This window comes from Opisthorchis viverrini (genome assembly GCF_000715545.1).
Source record: "Opisthorchis viverrini unplaced genomic scaffold opera_v5_18, whole genome shotgun sequence".
NCBI lineage: Eukaryota > Metazoa > Platyhelminthes > Trematoda > Opisthorchiida > Opisthorchiidae > Opisthorchis > Opisthorchis viverrini.
This window is the reverse complement of record NW_008751674.1, coordinates 1,041,814-1,061,052: the sequence shown is the minus strand read 5'-3', so window position 1 is coordinate 1,061,052 and position 19,239 is coordinate 1,041,814. Positions and strand designations below refer to the sequence as shown.

Here is a 19,239-nt window from a genome sequence, read left to right as displayed (position 1 = left end):
GTGGGTGGAACTTTCCGATTGCTGTTTTCAGACATGGACAGAGACAACCACTTGAGTGAACGTCACTCTGTGTCATGACTGAGGTTTAGTTCACTTGAGATTATCTCAAATTTTGCTCCAAAGCTGATAGACAGAAAAGATTGATTCGTTGTCGTTGGGTCGGAAATAGGACAGATGTTGGGAATCAACCGCTCACATTGTGATGGGGGTTGGATCCACGATAAAATGCCGTAAGGGCGATCGATACTTCTCAGCTGTCTGGGCCAAAGAAGCGAGGTTCCTCAGGGCTTCCCATCCTGGATCTTCAACACAGCAAGTGTTTTGTTCTACGATTTGGACTTTCGAGACTACAGTGGTAGAGTTGTACTAGAGCTCCTACTTTCTAGTAATTGGCTGAAAAGTCTAGCCCACTTAGTAGTGGGAGGCTTGTGTAGTCTTGAGACAAACTAAGCCAAGATTCTAATTTAGCCACAGTCAACTTTCACACAGGCCTGCTTTCCAGTAATTAATGCATTGAGGGCCGCTGAAAATGGGAGCTAAACTGGACTTGGCCGATCAGGTGTCTGAAGTGAGGGTGGGATGAATGCAGAAGCTCAGAGCCGTATAATTTATCACGCCCTTCCGACGCCGGTCGGCAATCGGGTACAACTGTGAAGTATTTTGTTATGACGTCTTTTATAGGAACCTTGACGATAAAACCCCACAAATTACATGCGGGTTGAAGTACCAACAGATTTTCCAAGGCAGAAAAAACGCAGTCAAAAAGCAAGGGCTGGATTTGAATCACGCATCTCTATTCGGAATCATTGTCCCTTATAGCTATCTGGACTGGTACTGGTGGCTTGGTTACGTATCAGTGGATGATCTGAAGACAGGATATTAGTCACTCTTCTAGACGTACTTCAATATATTCAGGCTCGTCGAATAGCTGCTAATTCGGAGACATCTGTCCCATCGATATGTGTTTTCCCTGAAATATGAGTGTTCATGGCGACTTACGCTGAATACTTTCAGAGACCAGACACGGGTTGTGTTGGATCGCTATCTGTTTTCATATATTAGGAATAGTCTCTGACCGTAAAATGACTGGAAAGACCATCTTGAGTTTGTTGTTAGGCTCAGTTTAGCATATCTTCCAAGGATGAGCGGACAGTGTGTATCAAAGTCCAATATCCTTCAGGACTGAAGCGAATAAAATGGATGGGTAGTTTGTCACTTATTCCGCGTGATCCTTGCGAAATTTGTTTCGAAAAACTCAGACACTGCATACGAGGTGTCCTTTTCGGGTTTCATCTACTCGGTTCGGTAATGGGACGCGTCTTAAATAAAATGTACCTAGAGGACTGGTGCCACGTGCTCGACCGCACCCTTTTAGTCGAGCATTGCAGGCGTGGATCGATTGAATGTCAATTCTTTGCTCATTCTGTTGTAGGCCGTTGAAACCATATCATCCAACAATCCTACTGAATATGTCTCGTTCAGCTGTAGCACCCCTCCGGTGCCTAGCTGCCATGCCACCCAAAGGAGGCACGAGGGCTGGGATACTGTCAGGTTACCCAAGCCTAGACAGGGAAGTCGAGAGGCAGAGGTCGGGAACGAACCACGGACCTTCCGGTCAGTAAATTCGCGCTCTAACCACTTGGGCCATCTCGACCCCATCCATTTGCCACAACTGGCTCATTTGACGCTTGAAAGGGAGAACATCCAGCACACGCCGTAAACACCTATCTCTGTTTAAGTGACTGTCCATGATATCACCCCCTTGCTTAGCGCGTGTAAACTTAGTTGTTCCAATCCTGAATGGGGGCTTTTCCAGGATCCCACGTTTCGGCACGCCTCCTGGATGCCTTCGTTTATTACTCTGATAAAAGAGATTTTCACAGTCACGCCCCATTGGAGCAGGGAAGGGGAAGCTCCTCCACAAGCATCCTATTTGACCTGCTTCCTTGATTCTGCTATCACTGGGATTTCGTAGGTTGGCTGGCCTCCCCTTGGCCGATCCATTAAGACCTCCGGTCATGACCACAGGGGTCGATTCATGCTAGAAAGTTTTTTGGACTGAATTACTACAGCTCCTAACATTCGTAACCTCACATCAGTCAGTAATAAAAACGATCGGGAAATGTTAACATTGTTCTTCCACGTGAAACATACGTTTATAGGTCTACTACATAGCAGTTACATTTTTGAAGACATTCAGAGGGAATGAGGGATAATCTGAGATTAGTAAGGGTCCAGTCAATGGCGCTGGATTTACTGACCAGTTCAGGTTGCTTCAGGGTCTACAACCCGGAACCCAACATCGTCGATTGCAAGACTGCTATCTGCTTGTTTCACTTCGTTCCGTTGGTCCTAGACAAACATCCGCTGTTGTGAAGAGTAGTCAAACACCCCGTATGCTAACATTCGGTAAGGGTGATTAATGTCAGTACGAAGAGATTAGGTAATTTTCAGATGAGACGTCTCTCCCGTAGGTAAAGTCGATCAATGCTGAAGAGTCGAGGAGCACTGTATAGCTGTCTCATCCTTATTGGGAATCGTCAGCAGTGCGCGCGTCTCACGGAGCCCGCGACCTCCCGGTTGGTAGACTGAACAGATGAGTGAAACTTCTATATGACAATTCCTCACTCTAGGAGCCAGTCAACACGTGATGTGACTGCCGTAATTAAAGGATGAATGACGCTATATCCTGTCTAAATGGGAGTTAAGCACAATACTGTTCACCTGCTTGTGGTGGGATGGTTGGGTGTCCACAATAGTAGCCCGAAAGGCCGCAGTCCGAAACCCCCTGAAGTTAAGTGATATGGGCGTTGCTGATAAGCGATTCCCGATGAGGATGAAACAGCTGTACATCACCCCTCGGCTTTTCAGTACAAATCGATTTCAGTTGCACAACGAAATCTCAGTTGAATATGCTGATTAATCCAAGTCGACTGGTTTTGTGTGTGCAATCGTCTGACTCAAAACATCAGTCTCATCTACTTCTCCGAATACCCCTACCTTTCTCTGATCGTCATCGCGTTTTTTTTTTAATTTTTGCCACGTGATTAGCGTAGGCTTCACGTAGACGACCGATGAAAGTAAGCGTTAATGTCCGATTAACTGTGCCTTTTCATGGCGCCGATGAAGTGGATCAACTTGTCGTTGCTTTAAATTTCTTGAACCCAAACCCCGAAACTGTCACTCAAGCACTTGGGTGCTTTCAGATGTAAATTTGCGGATGACGAAACACATACTGTGTTCTCGAGAAATACACTAATTTGCAAATCAATTTGGTTTTCACGAGAGACCGACTGAATCTCCCGTTTATGATATTCTACAACTGAGAATGTGCTGCACACAGGCCGCCTCATGATTCAGTTGGCACGATATTCGAGATATCGCAGCATGTTTTCATAAAGGAAACTACTCACAAGGTTGCTGAAAACTCTTCGACAGCTCACGACCAGTTTCGCCCTTCTGGGGGCTCATCAAGTAGGCGCAGTCCCCTAGCTTCAGCTAATAGTGCACCAAGTTGACGGAAACTCGGGGACTGCGCATACTTGATGAGCCCCAAGTAGGGCGAAACCGATCGTGGGCTGTCGAAGAGTTTTCAGCAACCTTGTGAGTAGTTTCCTTTATGAAAACATGCTGTGTTTCGTTAGGAATGTATGTTGTCCAGTCGATTTCCGCTGTGGTTCACCAAGATACATACAAAAGATAAACTACAAATTTCGATTGTCATCTATGTCCAAAGTAATCCTACCAGACTGCGTTTTCTTGCATGCGTTCATGGGAATTGATCCTCGACGAACGGTCAGGTACTCACCATGCATGCTTCGGAAGTGTTCACACATTCGTATATATAGTTGCCACACTCCTGGCACTCGCGCTTTCCCGTGATTCTTCTGTGAGAGCTTCCTGGTTACAAAAACACCCTTTGAGCCCACTATAAGTGACAAATGGATCCAAAAAGTACGTGTCCCTCCATCTAAATAGCAAACACAACCTCTCAGAAGTACTAGTTTCTCATTGTTTGAACAGATTAATGTAAGAGTTACTCTCTGGTACATGGAGCCATATGCTTCGCTTTTCAGACTTTCAATTTAACAAGATTTCGTTGGTAGCGTACGCGGCAGGATCGTCTCAACCATTTGGGTGAGTTTATACCAAACCGATCCTTTACCGCGAGTTTCGTACAGGTCAGTCATCAGTGGGTGGTGAGTGCTGTTCATCTGATAACAGCAGCCAGCTGCGTTGAGCTCACTGTCCAACTTGGAGGTCCCATTTAGGTTTGAGTGCTGCTCCTAGGTCAAAATCTTTTGCTAAGCTATCACTTGAAAGAGCAATATTCAAACGAGCCGGGTTTATCACGCGCCCTCGCTCTAGCTTGGCCTCAATTGTATCACTCAACTGCTGAGCCTTATTCAGCTTCCAAACTGCTGAGCCTTATTCACCTTCCAAATGTGAGGAAAGTATGAGGAATATTAGGTCATGCGCCTAAAAATGACTAAGAAGGCCTGTTCCTACTGTGGGACGCGCACGTGTGTCAAATAGGTAAACTCTTGCCGGCTATGAGGACGCCAGACAGACCGGAAACCTTGTTTCTGATACGCGTGTTCTGACCTGCACGTTGTAAGGTCACGCAGACGAGGGATCACAAGTGCGTTAGGAAAACATAGACGGTATCTGTCGCTGTAACCAATACTTAATGGCAGTTAGAGTGGATAGCTGAACGGCTAAGGGTGATACTACTGATCGGAATGTCCATGTTTCGAAACCAGCCCTGGTTTTATTGCTTCCGTCAAAGGTTTAGGAGCATTTGTCAACATGGAATCGTTATATCATTTATTCTTATTTGCAAAGAAATCTACTAAAAGACCTCACCAGCCGCGAGAGTGCAGAAGTACCGTGTGAGTAGATCATCGAGCAGTTGCTTCATGCTTCCAGTCCATTTGGACAGACGCAAGGTACGGAGACCATCTTAAGGTGCAAGATGAAGCGATGAAACTTCCCTGAGCATGCGTGACTGAATTTCGTTGTTCGATGGATTAAATTCCACGCTGGAGTGTATTATGATGAAGCGTTGAACAAAAACGCGTCTCAGAATCATTGGTACACCAAGTCCCCTTAACCCACTTTCGTGAGAACTCATGTTTGATTTTACTTCTATCAGTAGTCCACGTAAAACACACACTTGTAGGCACACACACTGCATGGCAGCAACCAGTAAAAGAAACGTTCAGAGAATACGAGGGTTAATCGGAGATTAGCCCCAAGTAGACTGGTGTTTTGAGACAATGACTTACGTGCACACACACACACACACCACTCGTCTCAACTAATGCATTATTGCTAGTATCCGGGGTGTTTGATTGCACATCACAACAACGAATGATCGTGGAACGATTTAGGAGCACCAGGTGGACGCGTATTGCAATCAAAGATGTTGGTTTTTAGGTTGTAGGCTGGCCAATAGCTGACTACTATCTCACGTACCAGATAATCTGGCAGGTGTGCAGTAATTCTTCGAAGAAGGCGGTAGTCTGTCCTGTTGATGTAAATACCACCGTAATTGCAATCCACTAACCAACTAAATTATGTCATCTAGCCCGCGCTCTCCACCATGAAACTACCTGGAGTGGTCGGTGAATCAATTTTTTTGAATTTTTAAACCACTGGTTTATAAGCCCAGATTGGTAAAAATACTACTCTATAGGACAAGAAATATTTGTACTTTCAATGAAGCGTACAAGAAAGAGGACCTTTTGAAACGAATTCTACTCTGGCCCCTCTCTCTTGCACCTACCATTTAAAGGGGAAGCACATATTTACAAACTGTGCTTAACAGCCGGACCGAACTTGTCCGGTCGTGCAACCATAACTAAGCCAGTCCAAATTGGCTCTATGGCTCTAAACTACCCAGCCATTGACGCACCGCTCATTAAAAACACATTGATGACGTCATATCATGTCACTTGCAATTAGTTTGTCTAACTGGGCGAACAAACCAAAGACCGATTCCGAAATCTACACATTCTCTGTTCATCATTCTCCAATAACCATTGGAAAGCAAGGATCTACGAACGGTTTGCGTAAAGGTCAACTGTAGAAAGTGTCGGAAATGACCGATGCTGCCCGTTCTTTTTTTTCCCAAACTGCACCACTCAAGTATTTGCAAATGATCGAAAATATCCACTGTCTCAAGAGAAAACCTCACAGATGACCTCCTGCATTTTGGCCGACTGTTCACTGGCTTCAAAGTGCCAAGCATCCTGTTAATACTAGTGCATACCATACTATCTTAGATTTCTTTTCTTCGCTATCCGAGTAGTGATATCACTAAAAGCACTGTTGCCATAGCATAGTTACTAGACTCAGAGACGCCTCTTCTACCCTTCTTTCAAGGGCTTATCGTGGTGGTGAACTGTTAAACTGGATATTCTGCAATGGGTTTGTGACCGTGATTAGGCAATCAAACATGACCACTCCACGCAGAATAATGACACACGAGTTCTCACAAGACGAGAGACAAAAAAACCTTTGACTGAGTTCAACGAACGAAAACAACTGGTAAATATGGATGTTCCAAAGTTTCGCTTTGTATCAGGTGGTGGTGATGTTGAAAACGTTAGAATGTCCAGTGCTGACGAACGAGTGGACAATATGCGTAGACTCAGTTTGGGCGCATTTCTCAAACTGGTCAGTGACACCAAACCTAGCTGCCACACTTAGTACGGAACCAAGATCTCGTTCATCCGAGGTCGTACAAAAAATAGTTAGCTCTTCGCACCTGTATTCGAGCCTAATTCATCGGGGCTCCTGAACGTGAATCCTGGTTTAGATGCACACTTGTGAGAAAAAACACATTTTGGTAGGATTCTGCTTGAAGATGAACCTGTCCAGTAGCATCTGTACGTCCCCCGAACCCGATATACTTTCACTCATACGCTAATAAACTACTCAAAGCAAAGCGGGTGCGAATTTTGAATCGCACATCCTCAAACATGAAACAGCCAGCCGATGCAATATAAGACCAATGTGCAAGTGTCTTCTGCTCACCAGTCAGAAATACAGCGTCCGACATGCCTGTCCGCAGCAACACATTGAGTAATACGTCTCATACGATTATGGTTTAAAAATATCTCTCCAGGTCTAGATCACTTCTAAGCTTCCAAATGGGGTGACTCAGGATTCACTCGCGAACGGGACTGTTCCTGCTCAATGGAAGTTTCACGTTGTGAGTCCAATACGTAAAGTTAAACGGCGATTAGAGACAGGAAACTGTGGATCAGTAACGCTAATACCGCTAATTTCCAAAGGCATCGACTGCAGACCAAGTTAGGGCTTTCTTCGAAGAAACCCAGGTTCTAGCCTGTGAGCAGCATGAGTTCCGGCCTCATAGATCTTCCACAAAAGCCTGTTATTAGTCGCATTGGACAACTGGACTTCAACGGCCGATTCTACGAAAGGTACAGCTATTTAACTGTATTTCTCAAAAGCCTTTGATAAGATGAACTACCGCATCCTGATTGATGGTCTTGCTTGCTATGGTTTTCATTATACACTTCGGCTGTCGCGTTGGGCAGTGTGTTGACGTGTAAGCCAACAGAGAGCACCCACAGGCAAGTCGTACTTTCGGAGGTGTTCCACAAGATTCGATATGGGGACCCAATCTCTTTCCCCCGTTCGGAAATGATTTTTTATGGATAGCATTTTCTCCTTCCTTTCCTTTTGCAGATAACATCAAGTTGTTTTGTAGCACAACGTCCTCAGACGACCTCTACAGTGATGTTGAAAATGCTCTACAGTGGATTGTCAGGGAGATCTTGCCGCTTTGGAAATTCCATACAATATATTATTCTCTTATTCTCTTGACTATCGTCTTTCCTCCTGGATACCTGTGCTAGAAGGCCCGAATTGTTCTCGAACAGCTAAAAACCAACTTGTTGAAGAGCGATTGAGAATGCAGCTGATCCGTCCTCGTAACTCTGTACAAGTTCAGAACACATCGCTTATGCAATACCGAAGAACTTCGGAACAACCAAAAAGCTAATCCTTCAAACTGGGACGCGAGTTGCCAGCTCGAAGCTCTCCAACCATTCTCTGTGGCTTACAAAAGTTTACGGGGCAACCTACTACTTATTTGCCGTACGCATCACCATCCACCACACGTCGTGATAAGCTTTGCATACCCCAAGACCACCGTTGGAAGTATTCAGAAAAAAAGAAGTTGAAATGCTGCAAATACCGCTTTGTCACTAGGATTCATCGCAACCAGAGCTGCCTGCTCAAGGATGTAGTCTGTGTTTCTCAGCTGAAGTCTTTGAAATCTCACTTTCGTTTATTCAGTTTAGCGTCTATAAACCATGTACCACGGATACATTAGTTCCGGCTGCTACAGTTTCGGTTACCGGAGAGTGGGAGATACAGTGAAACGGTCGAGGCGACGGCATATTCACTTAGTACGGGAACTGGGTAGCTACGCAGTGAAGGAGAGAGCTTTGATGCACGAGCACTTGACCACGCGATTGGGTCAGTGTCACCAGTCCCGGGGAGGTAGCGGTTTTCGACCAGACTATGTTTATTGGTGAATGTTTTCATATTTTTTTATTACCAGGCCATACACTGTGTAGACGAACGTCTAATCACACTCCAGCACACACTACCATGACAGCTACCCTCGATGCCTACCTAACTAACCGTATGATACCACTTTTAACCAGTTCTTTTCTCTTTTCTCAAATCATATGATTGGCTGCGGTAGGAAATCGTGGCCACGACAGGCATGCAAATCTCATCAGGGTTGCAAGTTCACTTAATCACCTCGAGATCCGTACCATAACCTGTATATTATATGTGTCTTGCTTAAATGCGGAACAGCTGAGCACAATTTGACGGGGGGGGGGGTTGTGGTCGGACAAAAGGAATAGCGGAATAGTCTTCGAAGTGTCTACTCGCTAGATCTGTCTTATTGCCGCTCATATGAGGTGTTGTTCGGTTTGCCAACCAAATGTGATTTGCATCGGAATGAAAGCAGCACACATCGGATAACGGTGATCGACTCCGCGCATGGATAAACAGGTGAACGAACAAAAAAGGCACGCCTGATGCATATACAACAGGCGCGTACAACCATCGTTGTTCGGTGGCGTCAGCATGCGGTTTTGGGGACCCTTTTTGGTTGGAATTACGCTCTAGAAAAATGTTCCAGAAATCCATTCCCGCCACTTTTGCGTCCTCTGGTGCTCTCTAAAATGGACTATTTTGGTAAACGTTGTGCTTATAGGACCTTCCAGTTGTAATAATGTAGGACTTTGCACGTCCTGATACTCCTTTTTCCACGAGATGAATAACCAAACTCCCTGAGCGAACAAGTTATCTTGTCATGCGGTCAAAACGACATCAGAGTACAATAGACGTTAGGTCATGAATACAATCTAAGCAATGCGATCACAAGACACAATGAAAAAATATCAGGAAGTAAGCTGATGATCACTCTCTACTGTGAGCAAGCAGTCAAAAAGGAATAAGCATCAATGGAAGTGACCTATAGAACAAGTGTTTTCAAGGCGGTTACATATCGTCAGTGAAAATCATATGTGACTCACGCACTGGCAGCTGTCCCTGACTTTGGTGTTGAGCGGGCCAAGCAAGGGCTATTGGGTCGCTGCGGCCTTTTTGTGATAGTCTCTGGTGGGTGAAGATGAAGACACTTGGCCCCGCGAACACAAGTTCCAGTCAGACGAAAGTCTTGACAAACTGTCGTTTTGTAGAGAGGATGGTTTCGAGGATCACGAAGCTCCGTTTCGCCATGCGCATACTGACAAGCAAGTCCACGGGGACATGCCTGGCTCACTAGAAAATCGTGACATAATTCTGTCTTATACAGAATGTTATTGTGGAAGCCCAGCTTCTTCTTGCCTGTGGATTTGGAGTTCAACGAACCAGTGTTCGTCTTCCCTTTGTTCACTTCTGAACGCGAATGCAGCTGGTCCACACCGGATCTTCGACCGTAGTTTGGTTCTCCGTTAGTAGCAAGCCGTCTACTAGCCGAAGAGGTATTTGCGAAAGATGTTGGGGTGGCCAACCCTGGGGTTCCAAGGTGTAGGCTAGTCCGTGGAGGACAGGCAGGAATGGTCACGGAATGTTCCTCTGGTGGGGTCATACTGTTTGGAAAGCCACTAATCCAACTCTGAACAAGTGGCGGTGGTGGTGGTGGTGGAATCGGAACAATGGGTTGATTCAAGGGCACCTGGTTCATGAGTGGAACGAAATACATGGGTTGAGATACAAACGGCAACGCTGGTGGGACGGTCATGTTGGCAGTAGCAACATACGGGAACCGAACCGCTCCATCCAACCAGGTATACGGAGACTGCGGAGCATACTGAAAAAAGTGATTGACAGGGGACCACCCAACCATCTCCTCACGAGAAGGTGACGGTATCGAAAACGGAATCGTGAAATCGGCACTGGGGAGCATCGGTCGAATCACTGGCGGGACCGGTTGCAAACTGTAGGACGCGCTGCTTGGAGGGACCCCAACAATAAGTTTATTCGGAGGAGGATTGATATGTTTGTTTGCAGGCCACCAAGACAATTGATTGAGTTTCTCGCAGGAAGCATCTGAAACGGCCACAGGAGCTAATACATCGGATCGTGGGTCACTCGAGTGACCGGTTGGACTATTGTTTGTTATGCTCAATCCAGAGCTTGGACCACTCAGAATCCCAGAGTCCTGAATCTGTAAGCTATTCAGTTCTGTAGATAAACAAGCAATTCCGTCAGGTGAGACTGATGTAGTTAACCCTGTCTGGACAGCATCCGGAAGCCGACCATTCACCAGGAAGTGTAACGACATCTCTTCACTTCAGTGCAGCGGCCTAGGGCTCAGTAAACGTAATTGACAGTCTAATAGCCTACCGATTGATTGAAATTTGTATCCAACAGTCTAGCACCGCTCGATCCACTGCACTCCACTAAACAGCTGTCCACATCGATCCACATAAGCGATTAGTGTTCACGCGCCCAGCATCGTGCCTCAAGGTCGACAGTAGTCCAGTGAGCGATGGTCTGGTCGCCTGTTCGATCAGGCTCAGCTGATTCGTCCGTTCTTGCGCCGCCACTTGTTCGGCCAATCGACACCCCCTGAGGTGACGAAAACACTGAATGGGCAAGTTGACCTTTTAGTTTTTTTGAGGTTAGGAATTGTGGGTCGGTGTCTGTGCGTGTGCTCTGGGTTTGTCTCCACGTTTGTGTTGGACGTGACGCACCACATCTGACGTGTTGCACAAAAGTTTGCCAGCCCAAATGCTGAATCGGCAAGCAACGTGACTCAGTTTTGTTCAAAATTGATATGATTCAACTGATCAATTGCAGGCCTCATTGGACATTCTGAGTTTGTTTTTCTCAACTGTTTGATTGGGGCCGGAATTTGTCCGTTCATTGCTAAACTAAGTTTTGGATACGTTGTCCATCAGAAAGGAAAGACCCTCCTGGACGGAAAGATTGGGAACTCGGGGTGTTATGAGACGGCTCATTCGGATAGATTAACATTTCCCTTAGATTTCTGGTGGAAATAAGCTGATGCGAGATTAGTAGGAACCTGATCGTCGATGACTCGCTGAGATTGAATTACCAAGTGAGAGACGGACACAAACAGGTGATCCTACAAGAGAAACGAAAACAGTTGCTCAGGCTGAGTACCAGGCAACATAACCCTGCACACCAGAGGCACAATTATGGACACTGAAAGTAGGATCCAAGGTTGAACCTATAGATTAGAACCTATAGGTATTTGGTTTTCAAAAGCACTTGAATACACAACCCTAGTGAAGTATACAGTAAACCAGGGCTGGGCCGGTAAAACGGATGAGGTGGGAAGCCAGCAAGCTTACCACTTGCAATTGTTGACTACATATTCAGTGTTTGTCTGCTCAGCCGCACACAATGTTATGGGTGCTTTCATCTGCATGGGAGCCGATGAACAGAGTTCACCTGACTCGGGTATAGTATGTGTGAGAAATTACGTTTACCCCTTAGACACGAGTCATCGCTATTTAACCACTCAACAGCTCCCACAACTGACTTCAGACGACCGGCTGTAAAAAATGACTAAGGGTTTTTGAAGGGTGGAGAATCCTCTTTACACCACCCTTTAAGAAACAACATATGCATTGATTAGCAGACTGGAACCCGGCAATCCGTCTGAAGACACCAAGTTGGGGTTCCGTTCGGGTCGTCAAAACGGCAACCCACTAGTCTAGCCACTCGGATTCCCGAGCTCTGGACATCTTGTTTTGTACAGTGCTTGATTGAACGCGCACACTCCAACTCTGAATAAGACCATCGGTTTCACACAGTCCCAATCCCCTGGATGAGTTGAGTGTGTGTATCTCAGCGATTTTCCCAAATTGTTTTCCGTACAAGATATCGGTACACACAAGCGCAGGTCAGGGATAAGTTTGCTAAATGCGAAAAATGGGAAGAAACAGCTACCCAATCGGGATTCTGGTATTGATGGTCTTTGTAGAGGGGGAATGCGAATGTGCAAACTTTGGTTGCCGTTTAGGTTAGAGTAGTGAGTGATCTTTCTACAATATGGAGTTCTCACTGTGCCACAGAAAGTAACACTATTATGATAGTAGCAGGAGGTTAACTTCATGTTAGAGCACTGTAACTTATTCAGATTTTTACAATCTACTCAGGCAATGATAAAAACTAAGCTCTGAAAACATTCTCCGGCAAAGCGAAATCTTGGTGACTAATCTCTAAAGTTTATCCAGCCACCCTTGATGAGCTATTCTACTCAATACCAAGTGAAAATCTCAGATTGCTCACTCGAACTTCCAGCAAATTCACCTGATTCAGAGGTTTGCAGACCATGCTTATAGTCGAAACACGGAAGTGACACTGATATCGTCCCTTATGGAAAAGAGAGTGCCTGACAGTCAGATGTAGGTGCATTTCCAAGGGAAGAACGACCTTCTTGGACAAAATAAACAGTCGTTTTGTGTGCATACGGATCTTTTTTGAAGGCTATAGTGACGTATCGTTAATCTACGGTTAGTGCATGATGTGTCGCTGAATCAACTGGAGATCGAACCTTTTCGTCTTTCTGTTCGTTCAGGGTACATATCGGATGGCCTGATGCACACTGTAGCCCCTCATTCCATTCAAAATGACACCCTCTCGTTAGATCCCGCTCAAAATGCAATGCCCCTGCAAATTCACATTTTTATATCAAAGATCTCTCAGATTCCCTTTCGAATTTACTGCTTTTGCTTATCAAACCGGGTGTCAATTTGGAGTTCGTATTTTGAGAACACTTTTATTGAGGAGTAATCCAAGCTACTCGTGACTCAAGCAGCAGTTCAGCACGAGTTGTATTACGCTTTTCGGAAGATGAACTCCACCGAAGATGACGGAAGATTTGTAGAGTCTTCCTCTTACGGAAGTTTGCACATTCCTTTATGCAACTTGGTCCACCAATACCTGATCATGCACAGTGCTTCAAAAGAGAGATTGTTCACTGGAGAGTTTATAATCCCTCCCACTCTTGGTAGGGTTTGTGCAAACGGGTTGAGTGTGTACTTGTGGTTCGGATATTGTTAAGTGTATAGTCGGGCGCGTTTTCCTCTCAGGATACCGGTTGACCGCATGTTTGATATGGGAGAGACCCAGTACATTTGGTGTAAAGAACTTTTCGTACCCACTGAGTGTAGTTCGTGTACTGAAAGAAGCGTGGCCAACTCTGTGACCATCAGTCGTGTACACATTATTTCAGTTCCCCGTCCATATCCTGCTACGCATTCGTGGTCATGGTGCGTAATGAAGACGTGGTCTGTCACTTAGAGAGAAGCTCAAAGTGATTCGATTGAGTAAAACTGGGGAACTTCAACACAACACTTCAATCGCCTGAACTCAGCTGAGACTTGGAAGGTGCGAGAAACATGGATCCTTCGATCTATTGGGTGGCAAATTACAAATGGTTACAGGTCCTCACGGATTATGATATTTGACCGTTCGGCTGAATGGAGCAAAGCCACTTCATAAAGACAGGGGGGGGGGGGGGAATTCCCCAAGTTGTCCTAGCCCCAAACGTGTATCACTTGCAGCAATCATTCCCGGATAACATCGCCGGTTGAGACGGCCATGTATATTTCCACTGTCCCAATTCGGCCACCCCAACTAAACGCATCCGAACTGAGGCAAATGAGAATACGTCTGCCTTGTCATACATCCCGACGATCAACAATCAGGTCATACGTTGTATTGTACTTAACCAAGGCACTGACAAGACCTATTGTCACTGGCTGAGAATTTCAATGATGCGATTCTAAAATTTAGCCTCTAGAGTTGGACGAACCAATGATTTGTCGCACGCGAGAGAGATCTAGGCTTCCCAGACGACAAATAAATGTACAGCGTGCGTTGCAATGAAAACCGGGGATTATATGGTAATTGTACTTTGAGCCCGTTTTCAAAATAGGAAAACTTGAGACTTCCCAATCCAAAATATGAGAAGGTTGTCCATATTACTCTTCTTGGTATGGAATTATTGTACCTGAAGTGAACTCGATGAAACTGTGATTCGATTATGATGATCGATTTTGTAGAGTGAACATCAGTAAGAAATTTCACTGAATGCACGTGACCAATCAATTGCGAACATACGCTGGCATATTTCTGGCAGCTTTCAGCTGAAGGGTAGTAACTACTTGCGAAGTGCTTTACAAAGTCACCCATCCAAGACCCATAGAGTTGATGTAACACAAAGTTCTGGATATTTCATACTTGAAAAGACCGATAGAAGAGAAATATATCCAAGTAGTAAGTAGTACGCAAATTTGTCAGTAGCGGTTGGTTTGTCTCACTGGTGCCTATAGTTGGGCTGATTCATCATTTCGAATTTAGACATACAAACCTTGAGAACATCATGTGAACGGTAACAAAAAAGGTAGCAATGGTGCATACATAGGTTCGTGAGGGGAGGGGACGATCAATAATCATAGTGTAGAGTAAAATTCAGACACACGATGTAACGCGTGAAATGAAGAGGGAAAAATATTCCAACCATGGCTGTCATGAACAGGAGAACATGGCCATTTAGTCGTCGCAGTCAGGCTCCTCCACTAGCACACTCTCACCCTGTTGTCTCCAGAAAGTCCGTCTGGGTAGAACTCGTCCGTGAGACTGTGTTTTAAAAGAGGATGAAAGAAATTTTGTTGGTCCAGTAATTTGAAGGGGTTATTTTGGGCCCAAGCCAAAAAGTAGCTAGTCGTAGCCTCGTGTAAGTAAAGGAATTACACCGCGCACACTGATGATGATATTCGGATGCACATAGGTGACCCGGTGAGTCGAACAGGGTGGTGACAGACGGGGGCCAACCATGACTCCGGTGAAAGTGTAAACAAGTTACTTCTTTCTACTTAGTTTATGCAGTTCCTGATCGAAACACGGTTTACACGAAAGTGACCGCGGCACTTCCATTCCCCTTTGCTACTGTTGGCTTAAATGTGCCGTAACTCTCTTTCCGTTTACTTTACACATTCGCGGGTACCCACACACTACGGCATGTATTTACACACACACACACGCACACACACACACACGATGGAACACTCAGTCTATCAGCCCGGTTCGTTTGATTAACGCTCACCTTTGAACTCTTTTGTTACTTGATCGTATTATTGCATGTTACACAGAAGTTCGGTTTCTAACCGCATGCACCGAGCCCCATCAAAGTAAACCATTTTTGAGAAATCAGGTAGTGGAGTTCGGATTACAGGATCCAAACAGATGTATGAATTATATCATTATATACAGCGTACAAGAAATCTGAGGATTTATTCTATGGTTCTGTCCAGCCCATTGTCATTCTTTGTTATATTTTATATTTTGGTATATTGATTTTAGTTTTTCTACAGGCTGAATAATGGTTCCAAATGGTTTTCTATTAGCAGCGATGACAGGAAAGAAAGTTTTCCTCGGGTTTCAAGTGTGTTTGAAATTTCGCACAACTTTGCGCAGTTTTCTATGATCTGGAGGAATGATATAGATCGCTAACATTGCCACCGAAAGAGGCCTCTCGCAGATGTGACCATAATGACTCTATGTTGGGATGGAGGCTCCTGTAATTGAAACTGCATTTCTATCCATAAACAGGCTTCTTGTGCAACAGAAGTCTAAGTTTTTGTAGACGCGGAGAGTTGAAGAAAACAGCAAAGCGTTGTGGGAAATCACAACGATATCGATCTTTCTAGTTTGAAGTAGGCTACTCCCCCAACTTTGACCCCATTCAACAATCAACGGGCCATTCACAACCTCTCACCGGATGACTGCACTAACACCATCCGATTTTTACGTCAGTTCGGAAGAGTTTTCTTGTCCACGGAATATCTTCTGCAAGCCCATCAAGCTGGGGCCGAAATAGCAAAATCTGGCTTGCCTCCGAGGTTGCCCGTGGCATATGGACAGTGGGTCGATAAAACGGCGACAAACGGCTACTCATGAGTAGCTAGAAATAAGTGGTCTTACGAGTGAACGGAAGCGGAGCCCACTTGCGAGGATATGGGAAAACCCCAGACTTGGTAACAAAAAAACTTACCGTTATAAAAGGCATTCTCAGGCTGTGTCGATGTGGGTAGAGCTTGTAGATAAGAAGGGCCAGGCCAACAACCAACAACAACGAGACGATTACCACAGCGGCGTAGTATCCAGAATGTCTACGGACGTACTTCGAATGGAGAGATAACAATGCGTGTGGGTGTTTTGCATTCACGGCAGTTACAAAGAACAAGTACTTACTGAGAATTTTATCTTGCAAAAATATTAAAATAGCAGTTTCTCTAGAACATAGGAGAGAAGGCACAAGTGAATAAAAAATTATGGCGTGACTTGATACCTAATAATAAAACTCTAGTGGGAAAAGCGTCTCGTCTGTTTCAGTCAGGTTTATTTAGCCGGAGTAAACGTGCATTGTGTGCGCAGGAATAGATTTCTTTATCATTAGTATCAGCAGAGGTAGCAAGATCGGTGTTGCCACTAGTGATTCACTTCCACACAGCGACAAAGTTTATTTAACCATACTCAAAGACCTAAACAGGAAGGAAGAGAAACGGGTAGATTGGAGAAAGAACTGATGCAGGCATGTGGCAAGCATTCTGAAATGCTTCAACATTAAAGCGCCTAGTCAGAAAATTTGGAAAGAAAATGATGGCGCGAACGTCACTGACGTCAATCAGCCGCCATTTCTTGCAATGTCTCTAGCCAAGCTCAGGGGGATACCATCCTGGAAGGAGGATCTTATCAGCACTAGTTAAATTAGTCTCAGACGGGCTTGGTCGACAGGTAACGTTTCGCTTCATCAGGCCAAGTAAGCAGGTCACCATGCTGGACAGGTTTTAAGGCAGACAGAGAACTAATCAGTACGACGTCTTCAAATTAGCACACTAGATTATTGATGAATGTTAGTTAAGAGGTCTTGCCGGTAAGTGTGCTTGCCCTAACTTTACGGTTGATAGGTTGGGGGAAATCAAATTATTTTAGATCAGGTTGGCTTCCTTAATCTTCCGGTTCAAGGTGCTTCAACTGATGATTCACCTTGGGTGCCAATGGCAGAATTCTTTGATCTATGTGGGCTTGTAAGTGCAACGGCGATTTAGTTATTGTGGGGTGAGAGGATCAGACTAGGTGTACAGCAGAGTGAAACTAATTCTGTTGGTGACCCCTTCTGATAATCACACGCCAACACGTGTCATCTCGACTGATCTAAAACCGTTTTCCACACGCATGTCGGTTCTGTGCCTTCTATTCTATTTACACTGGGATGAGTGGCGATTTCGGCCGCCTCGACCATCACTTTCAGTGGCGTAGACCATGGTCCTCGCCTCAAAACCTCAACATTTTCTAAGTCTATTTAGTCTCCTGTTCTGCAATTGCCAAGTCTTTCAGTAACGCTTGATATTCATCTGCGTTTCTCGGCGGCCTGTTTATTTTTCTACTATGTTCTCCAATTCTGACGTATAGTTCCCTGGCCGTCTCTCCTATATAGACCTCGGTGCAATTGTTCCACTTAGTTTTGTAGGCATAGTCCTTGGTTCTGTTTGCCGTGAGGTGATCCCTCAAGTGCATCAGTGCAGAGCGCAGTGTTCCCCCTCTGGATAGCTACTCTTAGGTTAGCCGTGTTTAGAATTCTTCGAATGACCTCGGATGTCCCTGGTTTATATGGAATAACAGCAGGCCAATCCCTTCTCCGTTGAGTTTCGCCACCGGTACCGACACCTTTCGCAAATGATGCCTAATCAAACCAGCTGGATACACACTACCCTAAAGTTCGTTCTTTATTTCACTCTTGGCCGCTGTTCGATCTACTCGGCTAAACACTGATGAGGCGATACTAGTGAACACCGACTTCGGATGGGCAGACGTGTAGTCCATATCGCAGATTTCGCTATACTAAAGCGGATACGAAAAACAACACTCGCCTCGGTAGACCAGCTCAGCTGATTTTGGCTGCACGTGGATTGCAGCCAACCAGATTGCATGTTTTCACAAATTTTCTAAGCTACTTAGTCAAACTTGGGCTCGAGACCAGTCTGCGCGGAGGAAAAATAAGGTTTTCTTAAGTAGTATCCATGGCAGTTGAAAAGACATGCATGAATTCTGACTTTTTTGAGGTTACTGTGATCGAACAGCTTGCTACTGAGGAGAACCAATTGAACACGAGTCGGCTGGTTTTGAAAACTTCTCGAATCCGGCAAGATGAACTGTCTAACATAGTCTTGGCGAACCCAAAGCAGACCTAGTCACGTGAAAAAGCATAATATTTAAAGGGGAGAGTTTATCAGTGATTGAGGGCCAAAATACCAGGAACATCAATCGATACTATAAATATACTGATTAGTGTGTACGTGTGGGAATCCGAAATTGTGGAGTTGCCTTCGAGTTGAAAATACAACAGGCTGAGTTCTTTGCAGCAGAGTAAATCATGCTCGCCTAAATCTCTACCCTTCTTTTTCAAACAGATCTGAGTTTTCCGTGGCTAGTTCTGGTCACATTCTCCGCCTGAAGCATCGAGTCTCAGACTGACCATATCATGTCCGTTATGTGTATTCATCACTCGTTTCTGTCCAAGAAAGGCAGTTCCGTTCTTTTGCAAGTATCAATGCCTTTAAACATTCGAATGCCGCACGAGTGGGTACCAAGAGGTGAGTTGACCCACAACACGATGGTCCATTTGTCGGTAAAATAAAG

General features: G+C 45.1%; 2 protein-coding genes across 2 annotated transcripts in view; both read right to left on the bottom strand.

The window, feature by feature from the left end:
• Positions 1-9,586: 9,586 nt before the first annotated feature.
• T265_01653 (hypothetical protein) lies at positions 9,587-10,843 on the bottom strand (the record flags this gene model as incomplete). The annotated part of the gene is made up of 1 exon (XM_009165719.1): positions 9,587-10,843. The coding sequence occupies one exon, from the start codon at positions 10,841-10,843 to the stop codon at positions 9,587-9,589; it is 1,257 nt and encodes a 418-aa protein (XP_009163983.1).
• Positions 10,844-10,995: 152 nt separating this feature from the next.
• T265_01652 (hypothetical protein) overlaps positions 10,996-19,239 on the bottom strand; it is a gene marked incomplete at both ends in the record, with an annotated part of 100,312 nt that continues 92,068 nt past the window's right edge. The window contains 2 exons of the mRNA XM_009165718.1: positions 10,996-11,130; positions 16,592-16,720. Of these exons, the coding sequence (XP_009163982.1) occupies positions 10,996-11,130; positions 16,592-16,720 (264 nt within the window). The remainder of the gene's footprint in view (positions 11,131-16,591; positions 16,721-19,239) is intronic.